The sequence below is a fragment of the Schistocerca nitens genome, chromosome 7 (genome assembly GCF_023898315.1).
Source record: "Schistocerca nitens isolate TAMUIC-IGC-003100 chromosome 7, iqSchNite1.1, whole genome shotgun sequence".
Lineage (NCBI taxonomy): Eukaryota > Metazoa > Arthropoda > Insecta > Orthoptera > Acrididae > Schistocerca > Schistocerca nitens.
Window position 1 is genome coordinate 616,863,944 of NC_064620.1, and position 21,558 is coordinate 616,885,501.

General features: G+C 37.5%; 1 protein-coding gene across 3 annotated transcripts in view; it reads right to left on the reverse strand.

Annotated features, from left to right (window-relative positions):
• Nucleotides 1-21,558, reverse strand: part of LOC126195450 (uncharacterized) — a 118,214-nt gene that overhangs the window by 69,260 nt on the left and 27,396 nt on the right. For all 3 annotated transcript variants that reach the window (XM_049934079.1, XM_049934078.1, XM_049934077.1), the window contains one exon: nucleotides 20,529-20,651. In XM_049934079.1, the coding sequence (XP_049790036.1) occupies nucleotides 20,529-20,651 (123 nt within the window). The remainder of the gene's footprint in view (nucleotides 1-20,528; nucleotides 20,652-21,558) is intronic.

A 21,558-nucleotide genomic window follows, 5' to 3' on the forward strand; every position in this document is an offset into this window, starting at 1 on the left:
CAGTGCAATCAAAAATGTGAGACTTGATTTTTTAAAGGTTAGTTTAAGTGATCATGCAATGGAGAAGAGAGGAGCGCGTTTCGTCATTGTGGACTACTCTTTGAATGCATGTTCGGTCATCAGAACTAAGCGTGCAGTCAGGAAACAGTTCAACATTGCGCCTGGACATTGTGTTCCTTATGAGAAATCAATTATTATGTGGGTAGACACCTTTATGGATACTGGAAGTGTGCAGAAAAAGAAACCAGGATCTTCAAGAACCACCAGAGCACCTGAAAACATCGAGAGGATGAGGATGTCGATTTTGAATTCCCCCAAGCGATCTGCACACAAACATGCAGATGCCCTTGCAATTTATGAACACGCGGTAAGACGAATTCTTCATGAAGAGTTGAAATTTCATCCTTATAAACTGTCAATGGTACACATACTTCATCCATGTGATTCTGTTTCACAAAACAATGTGTATGAAGCCCTAATCGATGAGCTGCCTCATGATACCTTAGTGTTCTTCAGTGATGAGGCACATTTTCATTTGTCTGGCTGAGTAAATAAACAAAATATGTGGTATTGGAGGGGATCGAACCCCCAAGAACTTCATGAGCAGCCCCTGCATACAGAACGTGTGACTGTTTGGTGTGCACTATCTAAAGTTGGCATTATTGGCCCATGGTTTTTCAAAGAGAATGATAAGGCAGTGACAGTCACTTCTGAGTGTTATGTTCAGTTGATTGAGCAGTTTTTTCTTCCAGAAATTGACGAAATGGATGTGGGTGATGTCTAGTTCCAACAAGGTGGCACCACAGCTTGCATGGCACGAACATCGATGGCCATGTTGCGCGAACACTTCATCGAACATCTCATCTCTTTGAGGGGTGATCTCCAGTAGCCAGCATGCGCCCCAGATTTACCGGTATGCGACTTTTTATTATGGGACTATCTGAAATCCTTGGTTTATACCAATTACCCGCAGACCCTGGCTGGGCTACAGAACAATATTCGTGTTGCTATTGCCAGCGTCAACAACAGAGACTTATTGGAAAAAGTGGACTGAAACTTCCGATTTTGAGTCTCCAAATGCATTGAGCAGAACAGAGACCACCTTCAAGATATCATTTTCGGAACTTAATGGAACAAAACTTTAGATGTTACCCTTTGTAAAGAAAAAAACTTAAATTGATGGCTCTAAGGCTTTCTAATTTATGATTTAAAAAAAAAAAAAATTAGGAAGTTCTCGTGCTGCACCCTGTACTTAGCTGGATATGAGAACATATTTTCTCATGACGACATCTTTGTATAAAACATTCTCAGTCTCCCTGCTGTATTTAATTTGAGTAAAAGCTTGAGCTTTCTATGATAATCATCATCGTCTCTTTGCAGGAGCAACTGATTGTCATAACTGCTACTGTGATGGCCTTATATGACCTGTGATTGGTCAAATAATGTGACTGTGATGTCATGCGGCCAGAGATCATAGAGAATATCTGTGCCCCCATGGCACCATCCCTCTCACTGCAGTCATCAGAACTCAGTGAATTTCTCTGTAATCTTTCAATGCTGGGAGCCTGATTTCATGCACCATAAAGCTTATAGTCATTATCTCAGAGTTATCTTCACACATTCTGATCACAAAATCACCATGGAAAATGCATTGAACTTGTCAGTAGATCACTTTCCTCTTCAGACTATTAAGTTCTTCCATCACAGTATGATGTCTACTTACTTTTTATATGGTTGAAAAGTTTATGAAATGACTAACAAAATATTTTGTGATCTCACTAAGTGTCAAAAATCTTCAGCAGCTCCTTGATGCTACAAATAGCACACATCTAAACACCCAGTTCACTGTGAAAATGGTAACAGGAGGCAAGTTGCCATTTTTTTAACATAAATTGGGTGGGCAACTTGGCCAATACGCTTATCACACGCTGATGGTGATTGACTTACACATCAGAAAGCAATATCTTGTATCAGCTAGACCAGAAGTGAACAATTTTAGATATGTTGGTACACAGAGCTATAATCATTTCTAACAGGTTCCACTCTGATTCCATGGTAAAATGTCTGAAGCATTTGTTTGAAAAGAACATCTATAAGAATCAATACGTTAAGTTAGCATTGTCCCAGTCAAGAGACAATTTGCCCATCATCCTCCTTCCTTCCTGTGAAGCTACATCTAATAAAGAACATAGAGCCCATGGACACACATGCCATTAAGATCATTTTCTAACTCCTCAAGAAGATAAAAGAGACAATGTACACAGTTAAGGACAGACTTTGGCTAAGGGTAAAGCCTCAGAGTGGAATCAACAATAACAGTTAATCGATCAACAGTTTTCGAACTCTGTGGAGGAAACCAATGGTATATCACGAAGAGTGACATAGGAAAGTCAATGATTGCCGAGAACAGGCTTATGAATTAATAAAAAATTATATTTGATGAACTAAAAATCTTCCCCACACATCAACCTACTGGGACTCTCTCTTGAAGATAAATGGAAAATAGCTTTAACCAAGACAGGCAGAGATAATCTAAGTGGTACATGGAATAGGGCTTTATTTGTTGAGAGACTACAGAGAAATTCATCAAGTTATTTACATTCCAATGGAAGCCACTGTCATCACAAGCACTGGCACGGTGTCTGCCAGCATCATGTCATGACTAAACATTCAACAAACCCTATGCTAATTATTCATTACATAAAGCCATCACAGCAACAGTTTCTTTACATGAAAGTAATGGAGGTTAATATTGAAAGTTCAAGTTTTTACTCCAATTTGATGCTGTGAGAAGGCAGAGAATATTTTAAACAAAAATGTTTTACATGCTGTGCTACATATCTATAGTGCTATCCTTAATTAACATCAGTTGTATTTATTCGATGTTCTCACATCTTATATTTAGCAAAATTATTTTCTTAGTAGACTCATGGAATGGCTTGTCTGGTACAATGAGACAAGTATCGATGAATAACACAACTGACCAATTTATGTCATGAAAGTTGTACCATCTAATCTGTAAGTGTAAGCTAAGCTGCCGATAGGAGTAATAGATTATTTAAAACATTCCTTGTAGGCTGGGAAGTACTATGAAACCAACGAAATAGTTCAGATTATTGTAGTAATATTTTAAAGGTGTTTTATGTGCTGGGCAAAAAGAAAGCAAAGAGCTAGAGATATGCCAAATGACATGCATTTGGCTGTCAAGAGGTCAATGTGTGAAGCCTTCAATGCCTGCCATAGCAGAATCTTATCAAAAAAACTTTTACAAAACCCTTAGAAAATCTGGATGTATTTATAGGCTGTCAGCAGCACCAAAGTTGTACTTTGCATTTCTTTAAACAAAAGTTATGGGGAGTGAATGGAAGAAAGCACAGATCACACCCATCAACAAGAAGGGTATCAGATGAGATACACAAAATTACCATTCAATTTCATTGACATCCATCTGTTTCAGAATCTTGCAACATATTCTGAACCCAAACATAATAATGTAACTCCAACAGAATGACCTCCTCCACACTAACCACCAAGGATTTCAAAAACACCAGTCATGTGAAACGCAACATAAGCCTTTCTCGTATGACATCCTGAAAGCCATGGATCAAGTTAATCAAGAGGATGCGGTATTTCATGACTTCTGAAAATCATTTTACTCAGAACCACAACAATGTTTATTAACAAAAGTATGATTCTATGGGGTATCAAATTACATTTGTGATCGGACTAAGGATTTCTTGGTAAGGAGGACACACACAGCATGTTATCTCATATGGAAATGTTGTGTGGCTAGGGCCTCCCATCATGTAGACCAGTCGCCTGGTGCAAGTCTTTTTAGGTGACGCCACTTCGGCGACTTGTGGGTCTATGGGGATGAGATGATGATGATGATGATGATGATGATGATGATGATGATGAAGACAGATGGGGCAGTCGGATGGGGAGAGAGCAAATGTGTGTATATGGGTCACACCCTCCAGATCAGGATAGGATTCAGCAGAAGCAACTTGATGTTGCTGGTACCTTATGCCATCAGAAATTTGTTGTTGTTGTTGTCGGTGGTTGTTGTGGTGGTGGTGGTGGTGGTGGTGGTGGTGGTGGTGGTGGTGGTGGTGGTGGTGGTCGTCGTTGTCTTCAGTCTGAGGACTGGTCTCCACGCTAGTCTGTTCTGTGCAACTTTCTTCATCTCTCCGTAGCTACTATGACCAACATCCACCTCAACCTGTTTACCATATTCAAGCCTTGCACTCCCTCTACAATTGTTACTGTTACATTTCCCTCTATTACCAAAGTGACAGTTACTTCATACCCTAGAATGTGTTCTCTCAACCAATCCCTTCTTTTAGATAAATTGTTCCATAAATTGCTTTTCTCCCCAGATTGATTCCAGACCTCATTATTTGTTACTCAATCTACACGTCTAGTCTTCTGTAGAATCACATTTCAAAACCTTCTGTTCTTTTCTTCACTACTACACACGGCTACACTACCTTCAGACAAGACTTCCCTGCATTAAATTTACATTTGATGTTAACAAATTATTCTTCAGAAATGCTTTTCTTGCTATTTGTCAGTCTGAATTTTATACCTTCTCTGCCTAGGACACGATCAGTTATTTTGTTTCTCAAATAAAAAAAGTAATTCACTATTTATAGTGTTTCATTTCCTAATCTAATTCCCTCAGCATTGCCTCACTTACCTGAGTTACATGCCATAATTTTTTTTAACTTTTGTTGAAATTCACCTTTTCAAGATAATAACCATTTCACTCAACTGCTCTTCCAAGTCTTTTACCGTATCTGACAGAATTACAATGGCACTGTCACATCTCTTAAGTTTTCATTTATTCTCCCTAAACTCCAAGTACCTTTCAAATTCAACTGTTTCCTTCACTGCTTAACAGATGTACACATTGACTAATATAACAACAAAAACAATCAATTATTGACAAAATCTATCCAATTAAATAACAGAGATACAGACTGAATAAATCAGGGAAAGGTTACAACTCTGTCCCACTCCCATCTCACCTAATGCTACTCTTCTATGTTCTTTGACACTTACAACTGTTGTCTTCTTTCATTACAAACTACATATAACCTTTTGCCTCCCTGTAATTGATTCCTGCTACATTCGGAGTTTCAAAGAATGTATTTCCAGTCAACATTATCAAAAGTTCCTCTAAATCTAAATAATTTGTGTCAATATTTTGAAAACATAAGTTACTAAACTAATATTACGAAAAGGATAGTTGCCAGTCACAATATAGTGGCGATTCTGAGTCGCAGTAGGCACAACAAAAAAGACTGTCCGAAAGTAAGCTTTCGGCCAACAAGGTCTTAATCGGAAATATACAACATACGCACTCATGTAAATGCAACTCCGGTTGGCCTTAGGAGCCAGAGACTGTGGTCAAGTATGCGTGAGTTGTTTTTGCATGAGTGTGTATGTTGTCTATTGCGGGCTGAAAGCTTACTTCTAGACAATCTTTTTGTTGTATCTGTCTGTGACTCAGCTTCTCTGCTTGCTGAGTAGCAACTATCCTTTTCATAATACTGTCACATTCCATCTTGGATTTTCCATTGTTTGCTAAACTATAGACTGATAAGGTTCACACTTGTCAGCATCTGCCTTCTTTCTCATTAGAATTATTACATTCTTCTTGTACTCTGAGGGTATTACACCAATCTCACATATCTTGCACACCAGGTGGAATAGTTTGTCATGGTTGGTTCTCCCAAGGATCTCAATAGGTCTGCGGGAATGTTGGCTACTGTCACAGTCTTCTCACTGTCTCATTATCATCTACTTCCTCTTTTTCTTCTATAATGCTGTCTTGAAATTCGTTTTCCTTGTGTAGCCCTTCTATATATTCCTTCCACCTTTCAGCCTTTCCTTCTTTGTTTAATACTAGCTTTCCATCTTAGCCCTTAATACATACACAGGTGCTTCTCTTTTCTCCAAAGGTTTATTTAATTTTCCTATAAGTAGCATTTATCTTTCCACTAGTCATGCATGCTTCTACTGTCTTTCATTTGTCCTCTAGCCTTTCCTGCTCAGCCATTTTGCTCTTTCTGTCAATGTCAGTAATGCAGTTTATGACAACTGATTTGAAAATTTTGTAATGCGGACTATGACAAGTTGATTTGAAAATTTTGTAGCAGATTAAGTTAAGCAACAAATTTTAGAAAGTTATACAGACAAAGACAAAAGTGGAAATTATTTAATTATGACAGTGATACAAACAGCAGAATATGTTGCAGGTGTGAAGAAAGCAAAAGAAAAGAAAACTTCACAAGAAACAAGGCAGTGTTAAATAGAGGACAAAAGCTTCATGTAAATGTTAACACAAACATGATATGCCCATTATTTGCAAATGCCTTTGAGAGGATGTGAGAAAACACAATGAAAATTTTGTAAGAATAAGCTATATGTTCTACATTCTGATCTACTAATGTGCACCGCATTACCTCAACAAAGCCTGTATCGTTGAGAGATGATCCTTGAATGAATACATACAAATGTTGGTGTTGTGGTCTTCAGTCCAGAGACTGGTTTGATGCAGCTCTCTATGCTACTCTATCCTGTGCTAGGTTCTTCATCTCCAAGTAACTACTGCAACCAACATCCTTCTGAATTTGCTTACTGTATTCATCTGTCTCCCTCTCAATTTTTACTCTCCACGCCTCCCTCCAATACTAAATTGGTGATCCCTTGATACCTCCGAATGTGTACTACCAACCAATCCCTTCTTTCAGACAGGTTGTGCCACACATTCCTCTTCTCCCCAATTCTATTCACTACCTCCTCAATAGTTATGTGATCTACCCATCTAATCTTCAGCATTCTCTGTAGCACCATATTTCAAAAGCTTCTATTCTCTTCTTGTCTAAAGTATTTATTGTCCATGTTTCGCTTTCATACATTGCTACACTCCATACAAATACTTTTAGAAAGGAGTTCCTGACACTTAAACCTATATTTGATGTTAACAAATTTCTCTTCCTCAGAAACGCTTTCCTTGCCAGAGCCAATCTTCATTGTATACCCTCTCTACTTCGACCTTCATCAGAACTCATCTACTACTCCAAATGTCTCATTTCCTAATCTAATTCTCTAAGAATCACCTGATTTAATTTGACTAAATTCCATTATTCTCATTTTGCTTTTGTTGATGTTCATCTTATATCCTCCTTTCAAGACACTATTCACTCCATTCAACTGCTTTTACAGGTCATTTGCTGTCTCTGACAGAATTACAATTTCACTGGCACACCTCACAGTTTTTAATTCTTCCCCATGGATTTTAATTCCTACTCCAAATTTTTTCTTTTGTTACCTTTACTGGTTGCTCAATACACAGATTGAATATCAGGGATAGGCTGCAAGCCCGTCTCACTCCCTTCTCAACCACTGCTTCCCTTTCCATGTCCCTCGACTCTTAGAACTGCCTTCTGATTTCTGTAGAAATTGTAGGTTTGCCTTTCCTTAATCTGTCTTCTAAGATAAGCTGTAGGGTGAGTATTGGCTTGCGTTTTCCAACATTTCTATGGAATCCAAACTGATCTTCCCCAAGGTCGGCTTCTACTAGTCTTTCCATTTGTCTGTAAATAATTCATGTTAGTATTTTGCAGCCATGATTTATTAAAGTGAAGTTTGGTAATTTTCACACCTGCAGACACCTGCGTTCTTTGGAATTGAAATTATTATATTCTTCTTGAAGTATGAGGGTATTTCACCAGTCTCATACACCTTGCTCACCAGATGGTAGAGTTTTGTCATGGCTGGCTCTCCCAAGGCTATCAGTAGTTCTAACAGAATGTTATCTACTCCCAGGGCCTTTTTGACTTAGGTCTTTCAGTGCTCTGTCAAATACTTCACGCAGTATCACAACTCCCATTTCATCTTCATCTACATCTTCTTCCATTTATACTTTGTTTTACTTCTCCAAAAGTTCTCCTTCACAGTGATTAATTGTACACGAATAAATCAGGGAATGAATTGTGTCAAAGAATGATTTATCAGTTTGAAGAGGAGAAGCTGAATTATTTTTTTTTGCAGGATGTAGTTACTTTGATTTTCAACCAAACTAACTGTCACAGCACTCTCTTACTGCACTTGATATGATGTTTCACAGCAGTTGCTTTTGGTGATTACGCATTACCTTTTTCTAAAGATTTGACAGCATCTCTGTTATTGGATAATATCATACTTATGTTATTACTATTTTTAAATGGAAGCCCATATTTGCACAATTCTAAATTTTTAGAATAAATCTAGTTTTGCCTATGTGTGTGGCAGTGCAGTTTTACGTCTTTCTTTATGTGTAGACTGTTAACAATCAGGACAGTTGTAGGCACTGGTGCAAATGATACATCTGGGCATAAATCTCTTTAAAAGTCGAATTTGGATACTGGGACAGATATGAGGGAGTCATCATGGAATGGTACGCTGCAGATTTGTAGCACACAGTGATTCCATAAAACGTTTTGTAGAACATTATAAAATGTCTTTCTTCATTTGTAATTATCACCTGGTTCTGCCACGTGACAGAGAATCCAGTTAGGGCTATTGGGGGTGCTATACCATTCCCAATGTACACAGTGGCTAGGTGTGAAAGACTACACAAAAATGTCCTCGGCTGGTCTTAAGATTTTTTTCTGACACTTGACACTTAGTTTGAGCAAGTGAAAAAAAATTAAATCCCACCAAAGTCATACTGCACGCTCCTTATAACTGGCTGGGTGATCCCTTTCATAAACAGAAGGCAGGCCACAACAGCTCTATGGTGTCCAAACCTACCTACTGCTTTATTTTTTCTGATTATCAGTTGATTTCAAGATGCCCAGTTGTATTACTCAGACATTGTTCAAATAATTTATTGAAATGCTCTATAGAATGTCCCAATAACTGCAGGCAACTGATGTATATGTTTGCACCAGAATAAAGAATTATGCTTTGTACCAAAAAAGATACGGTGAGTCCCCTTATAAAAATAATTGTATATTTTGTATTGTGATTATTTACTCCACAGATCATTTGAGACTGCAAATAGTAAACAGTAAATAGCATCAAAAAGTTATGTATTGTTATGCAGCTGCAAGAATTCTATTGTCTTTTATGAAACTTCAGTAAGAAATTCCGTAACAAAACCCCAATTATGCTCATAATGCTCAATTTTGGTGAATAAATGCCTGACTGACATAAGGTGCATTACTCCAGAAGAATATCTCGTAAGGCAGCAGGTGGTGAAAGCATGCACAGAGTTCAATTTTATGTTGAAGTCAAGTCGATGAGACATAATTCTACATAAAAAGATGATTTCATAGTCGATCAAAGTGTAGATTCAAGTTTAATTTGTTGATCATCTATATACCATGCAGGAACAGCGACAATCATTTCAGAAACCACAGCAATCCAAGTGGGGTGCCATGTACTACAATTTCTTAATTTCCCAAATAAAATTTTAATATCTACACAGCTGAAATCCCCAGTAAGGGAGATGTTAAAGGACAACTTTTCCTGTTTAACATTGTTGAAATCTTATTTGTAAAACCAAATTAGTGATTCTTTGTATGGAACCCATTTAACGAGTCAGACTGAAAAGTTTTTAACAAGTTAGTGTCAGGAAAGTCGAAGAGTAATTTAATGCGGGTTAATTTTTCAAAAATCTTTGAAGAAATATAAATCAGAAGACTTGGAGAAACGCATGGCAAACACTGTGCTGTCTTACAATATATTTATTCACTACTGGTTTTAATCAAGAATTGTCTTCACGGTGGATAAATATTGTGACAACTTCAAATGTCATACACGTTACTTAACCAGATAAGATGCCATAGCTGACTTGCAAACAGCAGAAAAAGATACTTCACACCATATTACCAGCTTAAGCAAACAGAAAACATTGAAAAATGAAACCAGGTGACAGCAGTAAGTGCACAGCACCCATTCTTAGGCACAACAACCAAATCTGAGCAATGGTGCTGTGCGCTTACTACTGTCAGATGGTTTCATTTTTCAATGTTAAATAGCATGTATGACATGTGAAGTTATCACAATAATTTTCCACTGTGAAGATGATCAATGATTAAAATTGGTTGTGAACAAATATACTGTAAGACAGCGCAGTGTTTACCATGCATTTATCAAAGTATACCTATGCTATTGACAGTCATCAGAAAAAAAATTTTGATCATATTAGAAGAAACATCTTTTGATATTTGGATTCAATTAAAAAGGAGGCAGAAAAGATTAAAATAAACTACAATAAATACCAAAGGAAAACACCAACTAAAACATGAGAGCACAATTTGGAAAGTTAAGTGGTAAGATGCGCACACTCCAGTCGAGAAACAATTTTCATGCTGTGACATTGCCTCATCAAAAGAAAATTATGGGTTTTCAATGATCCAATGATTGTTGAAACTAGTGTCTGTCAGTAACACAAGACTGTTCTGTGCATATGTTTTCCATTGTTTATCCTTAGTTCATATGTCTTCTAATACACACAGTAAGAATCCATTGAAATTGAAGGCCAATAAATACCTTCTGTTTCAGCTTGTCACTTTTCATATCTTTCAGCTTAGTAACAAAACAGTTTAGTTTTGCTTTTGCTCTTTCCTTTGACTTTATATTTTGTGTATATTGCAATTTTTCAATGTTGTAATAACAAATGAAACTGCAGTAACTGATTTAAACAAATCTGATTTTAACCATCATTTCTCTCCACTTCAGTGCATACATACACTCTCCTACCTTAACATGAATCTAGGATTACACTGGTGTACGAAATAAGCAGGAACTAAATTTCTAATCTACAATACGATGTCAGTAGTCAAGTTTTGACAGTTGTTTCTGTAATTCTGTTTTACACATTCTAATGGAATAACTATTCACAATTCTTTTGGCAATATTGTTCTTTTTTATATAAAATTACTTGAACAGGAAGTTTTATTGCTATTATTTGGCCTTTGTGGCCAGTATAACCACTGGATCAAAAGTGACTGCCAATGGCAATTCCACTATGACGTCCTGTCCTTGATGGGAGCATTGCTAGGACACACATCGACTGGCTGTAGGTTTATAAGATCAGTATTTAAGTCCCCACAAAACATTATCAGTACCCTGTCAGACCATTTGTTAATGGTTAAAAATATCTGTTTGGTGGGCTGTGTACAGTTAGGAAGACTAGCCTTATGCTTGCAATCTCACAAGTCTTGCACAATGTTCAAAGAACTGTTTGACATGAGAATGTCTCAGATATAGGGCTTGGGATTTGAGTTTTTGATTCTTTTACATTTCTTAACTAGTTCTATAACAAAATGTTCACTTCTAACTGCTCAACTTCTGCAGCTGAGAAAATATTTCCTGATAAACACATTAAACATTTCATTTACTTGTACTGATGGTAGATACATTTCACTGTAAGTGTTCACGAACTGTACTTATTTCCTATGATGCACTGTATTCAGATGTTCGACGTAATTTTCTTCCTAATACTTTATAACATGCAGTGGGAGATATTTTTTTAGGGCCTGCACAGCGAGCTCTTGAAATTTTGACTTCAACTACAGGTACTTTCAATACCTACTATTTCTAACATTTTGTCTTTACAACGTCAAGAACAATAGTCGTTACTGCATGGTAACAGATAAATGGTTAGAGTTATCTGATGGCAAAAGTAGCACAGTTTTAGTTTTTCAAAGCAAGCAAAGCTGGATAATTTATATATCTACCTCCACAGTGATTGGTGGTGACTTCTGCTTGAATCACACCTGAGTGTGATCATGTCAACTTCCATGATACATCATTCAAGATCTGCAGTTACATGTTTTCCAGTGCTTGTCACACAAATTGAGGTGTGAAGTCAAGGGGGACTGCACTTAGATGATGGATGCCTGCTGCTACATCCTTCCTGTAGCAAGCTCTTCATCTCTGAGTAGCACTTACACTCCATGTTCTTAACTGACTGTGGGATATATTCCAATCTCCCTCCCATCTCCTACAAATTTTGCCTTCTATGGCTTGCTCTAGCACAGTGGAAACTATTCTGTGTTGACTTGAAACATATCCGATCATTCTGTCCCATCTTCTGGTAAGTTTTTTCCATACATTCCTATTTCTGCCAACTCTGCAAAGGACTTATCTTTTCCTGTCTTGGCAGTCCACTTTGTTTTCAGTATTCTTGTGCAATGGCACATTTAACACTTTGACTCTCATCTTTTCCCACAGTTCACTACTCACTTTCATACAATACATAGATTTTTAGAAGTGTGTGTGTGTGTGTGTGTGTGTGTGTGTGTGTGTGTGTTTGTGTGCGCGCGTCACAAAGGAGCTTCTTGGGAATAAAGAAACGTGGTAAGACCACCGAAGAGGATCAGAAGGCATTGTCCTCTAATTACTGAATTTAGGATAAAAAAGATGGGCATTGTAGATGAAGGGTTTTGTTGTGACAGTTGTTACCGGAAAACAGAAAAATGAAACGTGTTTTATATCGACAAAACATGTTACATTGGGTGTGAAAATGGTCTACCTGGAAATGAAAAGCTGAAACCAGCAAGTCATTGTGGGATGTAGTATAAGCAAAAAAAGTAGTACACATTTCCTGGCTATTTACTTTTCACCCTTGCAGGAGGAATTACAATAGTGTCAGACAGTCAACTTTCTTTGCCACTTCAGTGACAAATACAAGTGTATTATATAGGGAGACAGCAGCACACACAATGCTAATAAAGGCCTTAATGGTAAAAATTATAAAACATAACGGGGCATGTGCAATGAACAAAAATTACTAGGGCATGTGCAATGAACAAAAATTACTACAGGAATATAGGTGCTGTGAAAGATTACCACAATCTCAATCCAGTAACAGGAAACAATCAGTACCACAGTCTGACAATTACAAGATAGAAAGACAACAGAAATAGGAAAGCGAGAGAGGCCTGGCATGAATAGAAGATGCATGCTGGAGGATCTGCAACGAATTGACGCACGGTGCAGGGAATGGCAATTGAATCTCAATGTAGACAAGTGTAATGTGCTGCGAATACATAGAAAGAAAGATCCTTTATCATTTAGCTACAATATAGCAGGTCAGCAACTGGAAGCAGTTAATTCCATAAATTATCTGGGAGTAGGCATTAGGAGTGATTTAAAATGGAATGACCATATAAAGTTGATCATCGGTAAAGCAGATGCCAGACAGATTCATTGGAAGAATCCTAAGGAAATGCAATCTGAAAACAAAGGAAGTAGGTTACAGTACACTTGTTCGCCCACTGCTTGAATACTGCTCACCAGTGTGGGATCCGTACCAGATAGGGTTGATAGAAGAGATAGAGAGGATCCAACGGTGAGCAGTGCACTTCGTTACAGGATCATTTAGTAATCGTGAAAGCATTATGGAGATGATAGATAAAGTCTAGTGGAAGACTTAGCAGGAGAGACGCTCAGTAGCTCGGTACGGGCTTTTGTTGAAGTTTCGAGAACATACCTTCACCGAGGAGTCAGGCAGTATATTGCTCGCTCCTACATATACCTCGCGAAGAGACCATGAGGATAAAATCAGAGAGATTAGAGCCCACACAGAGGCATACCGACAATCTTTCTTTCCACGAACAATACGAGACTGGAATACAAGGGAGAACCGATAGAAGTACTCAAAGTACCCTCCGCCACACAGCGTCAGGTGGCTTGCGGAGTATGGACGTAGATGTAGATTGTTAGAACTTATGGAATGTCTAACTGTGAACTGTGTGAAGAAGATACACACTGTGAAACTTCGAACAAATGGTTGTGCTCAAATTGCATGTCACAAACACATTAGCTGATACATATCTACATCCTTAACCTACCCGCCTACTCACTACCTGTTACCTTATATGCATGATCTTTTACTTCATTTTGTACATAATTTCTTTACTCCTCATAACAACTACCCTGTTTTCATACTTGCTATGAGATATTTAAGCTGAGACAGGCAAAGTCCTCATTGCACCTAGAGGTCACATTATCCATTGTGAAGCCACGTTTCGTCTGACAGCCTCCGCTTGCTTTCTTAGTATTTGTCTGTAGAGAATATGTATTATACAATAGTGGAATAAAATAAATTATCTTAAACTTTTCTCAAAAACTGTTTATGATGATTTGGCTAAGCACTGAATCATTCCTCTTTAAGTGAACAAGCAACATGTGACCCACAGCCATATTACAAACGTGTGCCTAAAGGGAATGGAACAAGTGGCCACTGACATGTGTGAGGGAATGCTGTGGCTGGCAGTGGTCTCGTGGCAGGTGACATCAAATTTTGTATGAACAGTGACATCAACACAGCTGTGAACAAGTCCAGACTAAGCAGGAGAGTCATGAAACCGTGAACAGTCACTCCTAAGACTGTCAACACCGAAATATTGTATCAGACTGCTCAACAATAAGATTGTGTACCCTGTCACTTAAACTACAGGGAAGAATATCTGACATTCAGTGCCACTGACACTATAGAGTGTGAACTCACACCAACAATTATTGATTGCTACTAGTCACTGAAACTAGATCATAACATCACTCCATAATCACTTGAATTGTTCACTTTCTAAATAAAATATTTTGAATCTGTACTGATGGCTATCTTGAGATGCTTTCCAGCATGAACAGTTCAGTTCCATACATAATGTGTCTATATTTAACATTCATATGAGACAAAATTGTTGGCTTTCCTGACTCAGGTTTCAACTAAATGCAATACATTTTGAGAAGCAATGACTTTCTCAAATAGCAAAGAAAAAAGCCAAGGTCGGTTTATTACTCATTGAACTCAGATTCGTGCCGTGCATTTTCACAATACACCATTAAAAATAGTTTGCGTGCAATATGTTAAAACTATTGTTTAAATGAAATATCCATGGCCCTTTGAACAGTTTGTTACTGACAGTAATTTTGGATGCGAGTATTGGCTGATAGTCTATAGTAATTTCCTATGCCTCATGTCCTTCCCTATCTAAGGTCTGCAGAAAGTTTTTATTCTCTTCAGCACCTGTGTGCATATCCTCTGTTTTTCCTCGTGGTGAAATTTTAGAAAATTTTTATCCAGTTAATGTTATAAATTAAAACTGTGTACCAGGCTGAGACTCAAACTCAGATAAATGTTGGACAAAATCTACATGTAGTTGTCTCATTACTCCATAATCTCACACCCATATTTTTAAACTTTTAATACATAGAGCATTATTGAAATGTGGAGATTTTTAATTATAAGATCTACTATAATTTTGAATCAATATGCCTTGTGAAGAAAATCATTTTAGTAGGCACACTGTATTAATTGGCCAACCATTATTATTTATCCAAAATGGCAGTGCAGGCTGAATGAACAATACACCAAGTTTAACAAACAGGAGTCCTCAGTTGGAGGGATACAAACTGTAGATAAAGATACTGCCTAGTTTATCTACCTGAATGTGCCCTGGGAAGAGTGAGAGCACCCTGTGTCCAGAAATAGGGCTGCAGGTTTCAATTTTTTGACACGTCAGCATTGTCGTGGAAAACAAACTGTTTCTTAAGTTGCAAAAGATCGACACAACTCTAATAGATTTTTGGCATATTGTCAAGTGTGGGAAAATAAAGCTTAGAAAGGACTGTACAAGCAATAAAGCCCCAAGGAAGCTATATAAGCTCCCACCCACATTCCGGGACCAGGAGAAGGAAACTAGTCCAAGAGCTGACAGTCTATGGAACAACACTGTGTCTGCATTCATATTCCTAGCCAGATCATGCTTTCCACATCCACAATTTCTCGACAGTCCAATGGCTATGCTCCAGGATCCTGAATCGCATATTTATGGGAGCTCTCTGGCCAAAGTTTACTTTTTACTTTTTATTTGACAGAGCTCTCACCTAATTCCATGAGACAAAACTCTGACGAGAGATTGTACTGATGAATGAACAGGAAATATTTTCTTGAGAACTACTATGGTATAATCACTCCTTCTGATAACCTTTGTATCAGTAATTAACTGCCCATCGTTCACTATGATGGCCTCTAATTTGGATCTATATTTGAAAAGGCGAATTAGGGTGACTGCAGTAATATTACTTTAAGGGAAGATTAGTCAAAGCAAATAAATGAGAGTTTACGTAACATATCACATTCTATTACTTTACTCCACTCTTTGTATCATATCTTTTGGCATCTTTTAGTACCAGTAGAAGTGACTGTAGTTATGTTATTCCATTGGTGCGCTGTAAGTGAAGACGAGCCAGCTGAGAGCAGTGTCAACATGTAGTAATGGTCATATTGTTTCTTTTCAGCTTGTCATTGATGCAGCAGCAGTCTTAACATTGTTTACCATGCAACAATAATCATGCGAGCACACTACTAAATCTCAATGAGAATCAATTTGTCAAGTGTTAAAATAAGTGTATTTAAAGAAAAATTGCAACTCTTCAAAAAGATCAGGTCTATTTGTTGTCATTCTATGACACGTTTCTGTCATGTTCTCCCCAACTATTTGTTCTAAATAGTTGGAGATGATATTGAGTACTAATTCGCAAGATGTCTTATCACATCCACCACTTACAGAACTGTAATTTTAGCAATTGTTTGACATTTTGAATCTCCTCCAATAACAATAGTGTGATTGGAAAACATTTGTACTAGTGAACTGGTTTTTTTTTTTTTTTTTTTTCGGAAGGTTTCGGTTAGATATAGGAATGGGTCTGGTGGTAGACAGAAAAATGGAATTACAAGTATACAACAACCTTCAGCACTGAGTCTTATCCAAACAATTTCACATACAGTTTCAATTTCAATCTCAGTTATTGTCTACTGCAGCAAATACACCCCCTGCATTTCCCATTAGCCTATACTTTCATTATACACTTAGATTTACTCCAAAAACCTCACTACAGTCAATTAAAGGTTTTAGCCAACTTTCTGCGCCTAGAATCTGCTTTTTAGGGCTGCTTCAAACTCTGCACTAACCATATGAAGAAGAGTCCAGTAAAATCTACCGTTCTTTACTTTAGCAACCAGTCTGCATATTTAAATAAACCAAAAATTGAACTTTTGCATGGGTATGAACTTCCCCGTTTAACTTTTTTAGTGACGAAGACAACTAATTGTGGGGTACAAATTCCACAAAATGTAGCATATATATTATAATCATATTGCCATTCTTGATCACTTGTTTTTCTTTTATTTTTCTTGTATCCAAAAGCAAGCAATTTAGCATATCTGCATCATAATATGAAGGACAGCACAAACAACACTGTTGTGTAGTTTCTTTCCGTTGACAGACCAAAGAATTTTAAAACTTAAATATTTGTTTTTCTCAGTGAAGCATCTGGTGTTGTTAAAAGAAATCCCATCAAAAAGTGACAAATAAGAAATGCCACATGTGACTTCAACCAGCGACACATTTGTTGAATTTGCAGTTTCATTGCATAAAATAGTATGTTTCATAGCAGCATTTCACGGCATTCATGTGATGGTTGAAGACATTTTCATTTTTGTGGTTTTCAATGTTTTATGATAAAAAAATTGGCATATGATGGTGAATTTTCTACATGAATTACTTTCAGTAACAATATTTTTCCAAGCTATGGCGCAGACACCAGTAAAAAGTGTTTCTTTCTTTGAATATATTCTACAGCATGAGAATATAACGAGCATAAGCACATGCACATTGAATACATCTTAATGAAAACAGGGATCAAAGTTTTAATTTCTTTTCTAAAAAAACTTTAATTCCTCCTCCCCCCCCCTTTTTTTCCCTTTCTCAAAGTATGTGTTTCATAATATGCGCTTTCTACATACTATTTCTGGAGATATTATTTTTAAAAGAAAATGTTTGTAACTTAATAGATCATGTTTTAAAGCAACTTTTGTAGAGACCTACAATTTTCACTTTAAATGTTTAGAAAAGCATGCTATTATGAGAGTGAAAAAAATGACTAGCTCTACACGAAAGTAGATATGCTGGGGAAAGAAAAGTAACTTATTTATGAAGTAAATATCTGTGTGGTTTCAATGCAGTCCTTTTCAGTAACTTACAGATGTATAGGCTACTTGCGCGCACCAGAAAAATAAACTGTCTGCCAATTATTTATAATTTTTATTACACATCAAACAAGTTTCGACACAGTTGTGTTAACCTCAGTGGGTGCTCTTTACCTAATTTTTTCCCCTAAAATATGTTTCTACAAAGAAACAATATTATGAGAAGGAAAGTTGCTACTCACCATATAGCGAAGATGATGAGTCGCAGATGTTGTTTGTTGTTGTGGTCTTCAGTCCTGAGACTGGTTTGATGCAGCTCTCCATGTTACTCTATCCTGTGCAAGCTTTTTCATCTCCCAGTACCTACTGCAACCTACATCCTTCTGAACATCATCATTTAATCATACAGTAAAGCTGCATGCCCTCGGGAAATAGGCACAATAGGCAGATAGGCACAATAGACAGATAGGCACAACAAAAAGACTCACGATTAAAGCTTCGGCCATTGGCCTCCATCAACAACAGACACACACACACACACACACACACACACACACACACACACAAATGCAAGTAACGTGTGTGTGGAGGGAGGGGGGGGGGGGGTTGTTGATGAAGACCAATGGCCGAAAGCTTTAAATGTGGAAGTCTTTTTGTTGTGCCTACGTGTGACTTAGCTATACGGTGAGTAGCAACTTTCCTTCTCACAATATTGTTACATTCCATCCTGGATTTTCCATTGTTTGATTTCTACAAAGAAAAATGCAGGCACAGTGCCATTTTGGGAAACATATTTACATTATAAAAGAAGGGGCACTTACTCAGGGCAACAGATGCATTGAAATATGTTCAAGGGTACACCTCTCACAAAATACCACTTTATGTAAGCTAGCACATGCACGCCCACACACATAAGCACACACACACATACACAAAAATCAGTAGCGGTCTTCCCTGAGAATCAAATTCTCCAACTCCATCATTTAGAAAAGAAAACACATTTTAGGGGTTACAAACATGTTTTATTAAATCATTATCTTACTGCCTTGTTTTACATTCATTTCTTAGCATGAAAGGAAAGTGGAAAAGAAGATACACTAGATGAAAAAACATTAGAATGGCATGACTAATTCATATCTCACTGTTTCCTATAGAAAATCATGCATTACAGAGTATCTGAGCACAGATCATCTATTGCATTTTGAAGAACTTAATACAGTATGAATGGTAATCAGAAAATCTGCATACACTGTAGGGCTTAAGAGTAAGGATACATATGAGAAATGAGAAGCTTGTAAAGAGTAAAATTGGGATACACATGAAGTATGAAGCAGATTAGATGGAAGGGTCAGTACACAGATCCTTTCATGTTACCTGTGATGATGATGACTCTGTTGCAAGAATACTTATCATTATGCACTTCCCAGTGCTTTTGCATGCATTAGTACATAGGTGCAAAGGACAAACAATGGAACTATATCACTTACACTCATGTGATACCAAAACTTCTTCAGTATTTTTCCGTGCTTACTTTTTTTATATTTGATATACGTATCTGATCTACATCTTATTTTTAAAGTAATAAATGTAACAGATAGTGAGATTGCACTGTGAAAAACACAGCATTCAGCACCTACAGCTGAAATGTTGGATTGAAAACTTTTTAACAAAGGCATATGAGCACATCTGAGACTGCTTTATTTTAATATGCCAATAGAGGTCTGTATATGCAACATAAAATCATTTTTATTTTGTTTATGGGCTCCAAACACACAGTCATGAAAATTTCTGATCATTCGGACACCTCTCTTCTCTTTGCATTTTATCAGTATCTGCTTGTTTATGAAGGCTGCTGCATATTGTCTTTTCCCTAGCTTTATCATTTTCATGAAGTTTGGCAACTTCTTTCAGCTGGCACTCTACCAAAAAAAAAATCAGTACCCTCACTAAGTAGTTTGTCAACCAATCTAGACTAGTGCAGTCAGCTGTAACTAACAGAAAAAAGACTTCAGAATGCTGCAGACAGATATACTTTCAAAACAATATGAACAGGTGCATCACAGATAATTACACCAAACCTAAACTCAAACAAAGCTGTCACCTTGTGTTCTGTATGACAATGCTTCCTAACACAGCAGATACGTTTGACCTCAGTTGTCTGTCTGAAACTGCGCCTTCCAAATCTTGTAACCATCACTTTACTCTCAAACTGGTTTTAACTATAGGAAGAGCTGCAAGGTAATAATGATAATGACATATTTGACACTGAAAGATGGTTACCGGTGCATGACAAAATATTTTAGTTTCTTAAAATTGCAATATTTGAAGGGGGAGTGGAGGGGGGGGGGGCATATATGCAGAAGAGGATGGGGTTCATTACAATGTGGCTTTCTATCTGAAAGAATGGTAGAAATTATCCAGTAACATTACTGGAACTAGGCCACAGCATTGACTTTCTGCACATTTCTCTTAAGTCAAGGAAATTTGTATGTGATATGATTATATGCATGCCATTCATAATTTGTCTTACCTTTTCAATATGTTCTGGATATTTTTCCAGTAGTAATTCAAATGCTTTCAGCCTGTGCACAAGGCCTTTTGTGTAATCAAGACGATCTACTCCCAAAACAAATTTCTGGTTTGTAGGTAATACCTAGAACACACAAAATCACCTGTAAAAATTTTAGTCACTTGGTACAACATTTCACTGCTACAACTGTTCAAACGTATCAGCAATGCAATAATCCTTCAAAGCAAGTGACAAATCAGAGCTTAGGAAAAACCTTCTGTTCCATAAATTAAGGAATCTATGGAACTTACAAGAAAATCTTGTATTGTCATGGCACCAAATAGACTAAACTGCAGTGGGGAAACACAGGAAATATGTGGCAAACTTATGTTATACAAGTTTGATGCACAGCAGCAGGAGCCACAAAAAAGAACATGGGACAGCTAGCACATCTGGATGGAACTACCCAAACACAAATCTGTGGTAGACAGAAGGATGCCACATTCATCACAAAGTGGGTCACAATTGCTACATCTCTTGTAGCATCAGTTCGAGGTTGCAGGGAATATCGTACAATGGAAAAGAGTGAGGGTGGGGGTCAGCAGTACAGGTAAGGTCGGAGTGTCCAAATATGTTCGCACAGCGCCCACTGTGCCCTGGAAGAGACCTTACGAAAACCTCTGGGTTTCAGATCTCCTCTGAGACCACATCGACAACTCTACGAGATTACTCTATTCGTCTGGCAACCCGGCAGGTACATTATTCTCAATGACTTCACACATCTTGGTGAAAGTCTTGTCCAGCCCACTAGGAAAGGAGCCAGGAAAAGAGGGACAGTTTTCTGACTGTGAATGAGTTACAGTTTAGCCTGGAGAGCTATTCCCAAATTCTATTAATCTGTCACACATTTCAAATTACAAGCCTGCCAATACTGAGCAAAGCGACCAATGTTATGGTGCCAGTGTTTCTGTCAGAGAAGCACAGTGTACATCACTTGTTTCCCAGGGCTACTGCAATTACTGGAGCCTATAAGGATGAGAGCTAACAATGA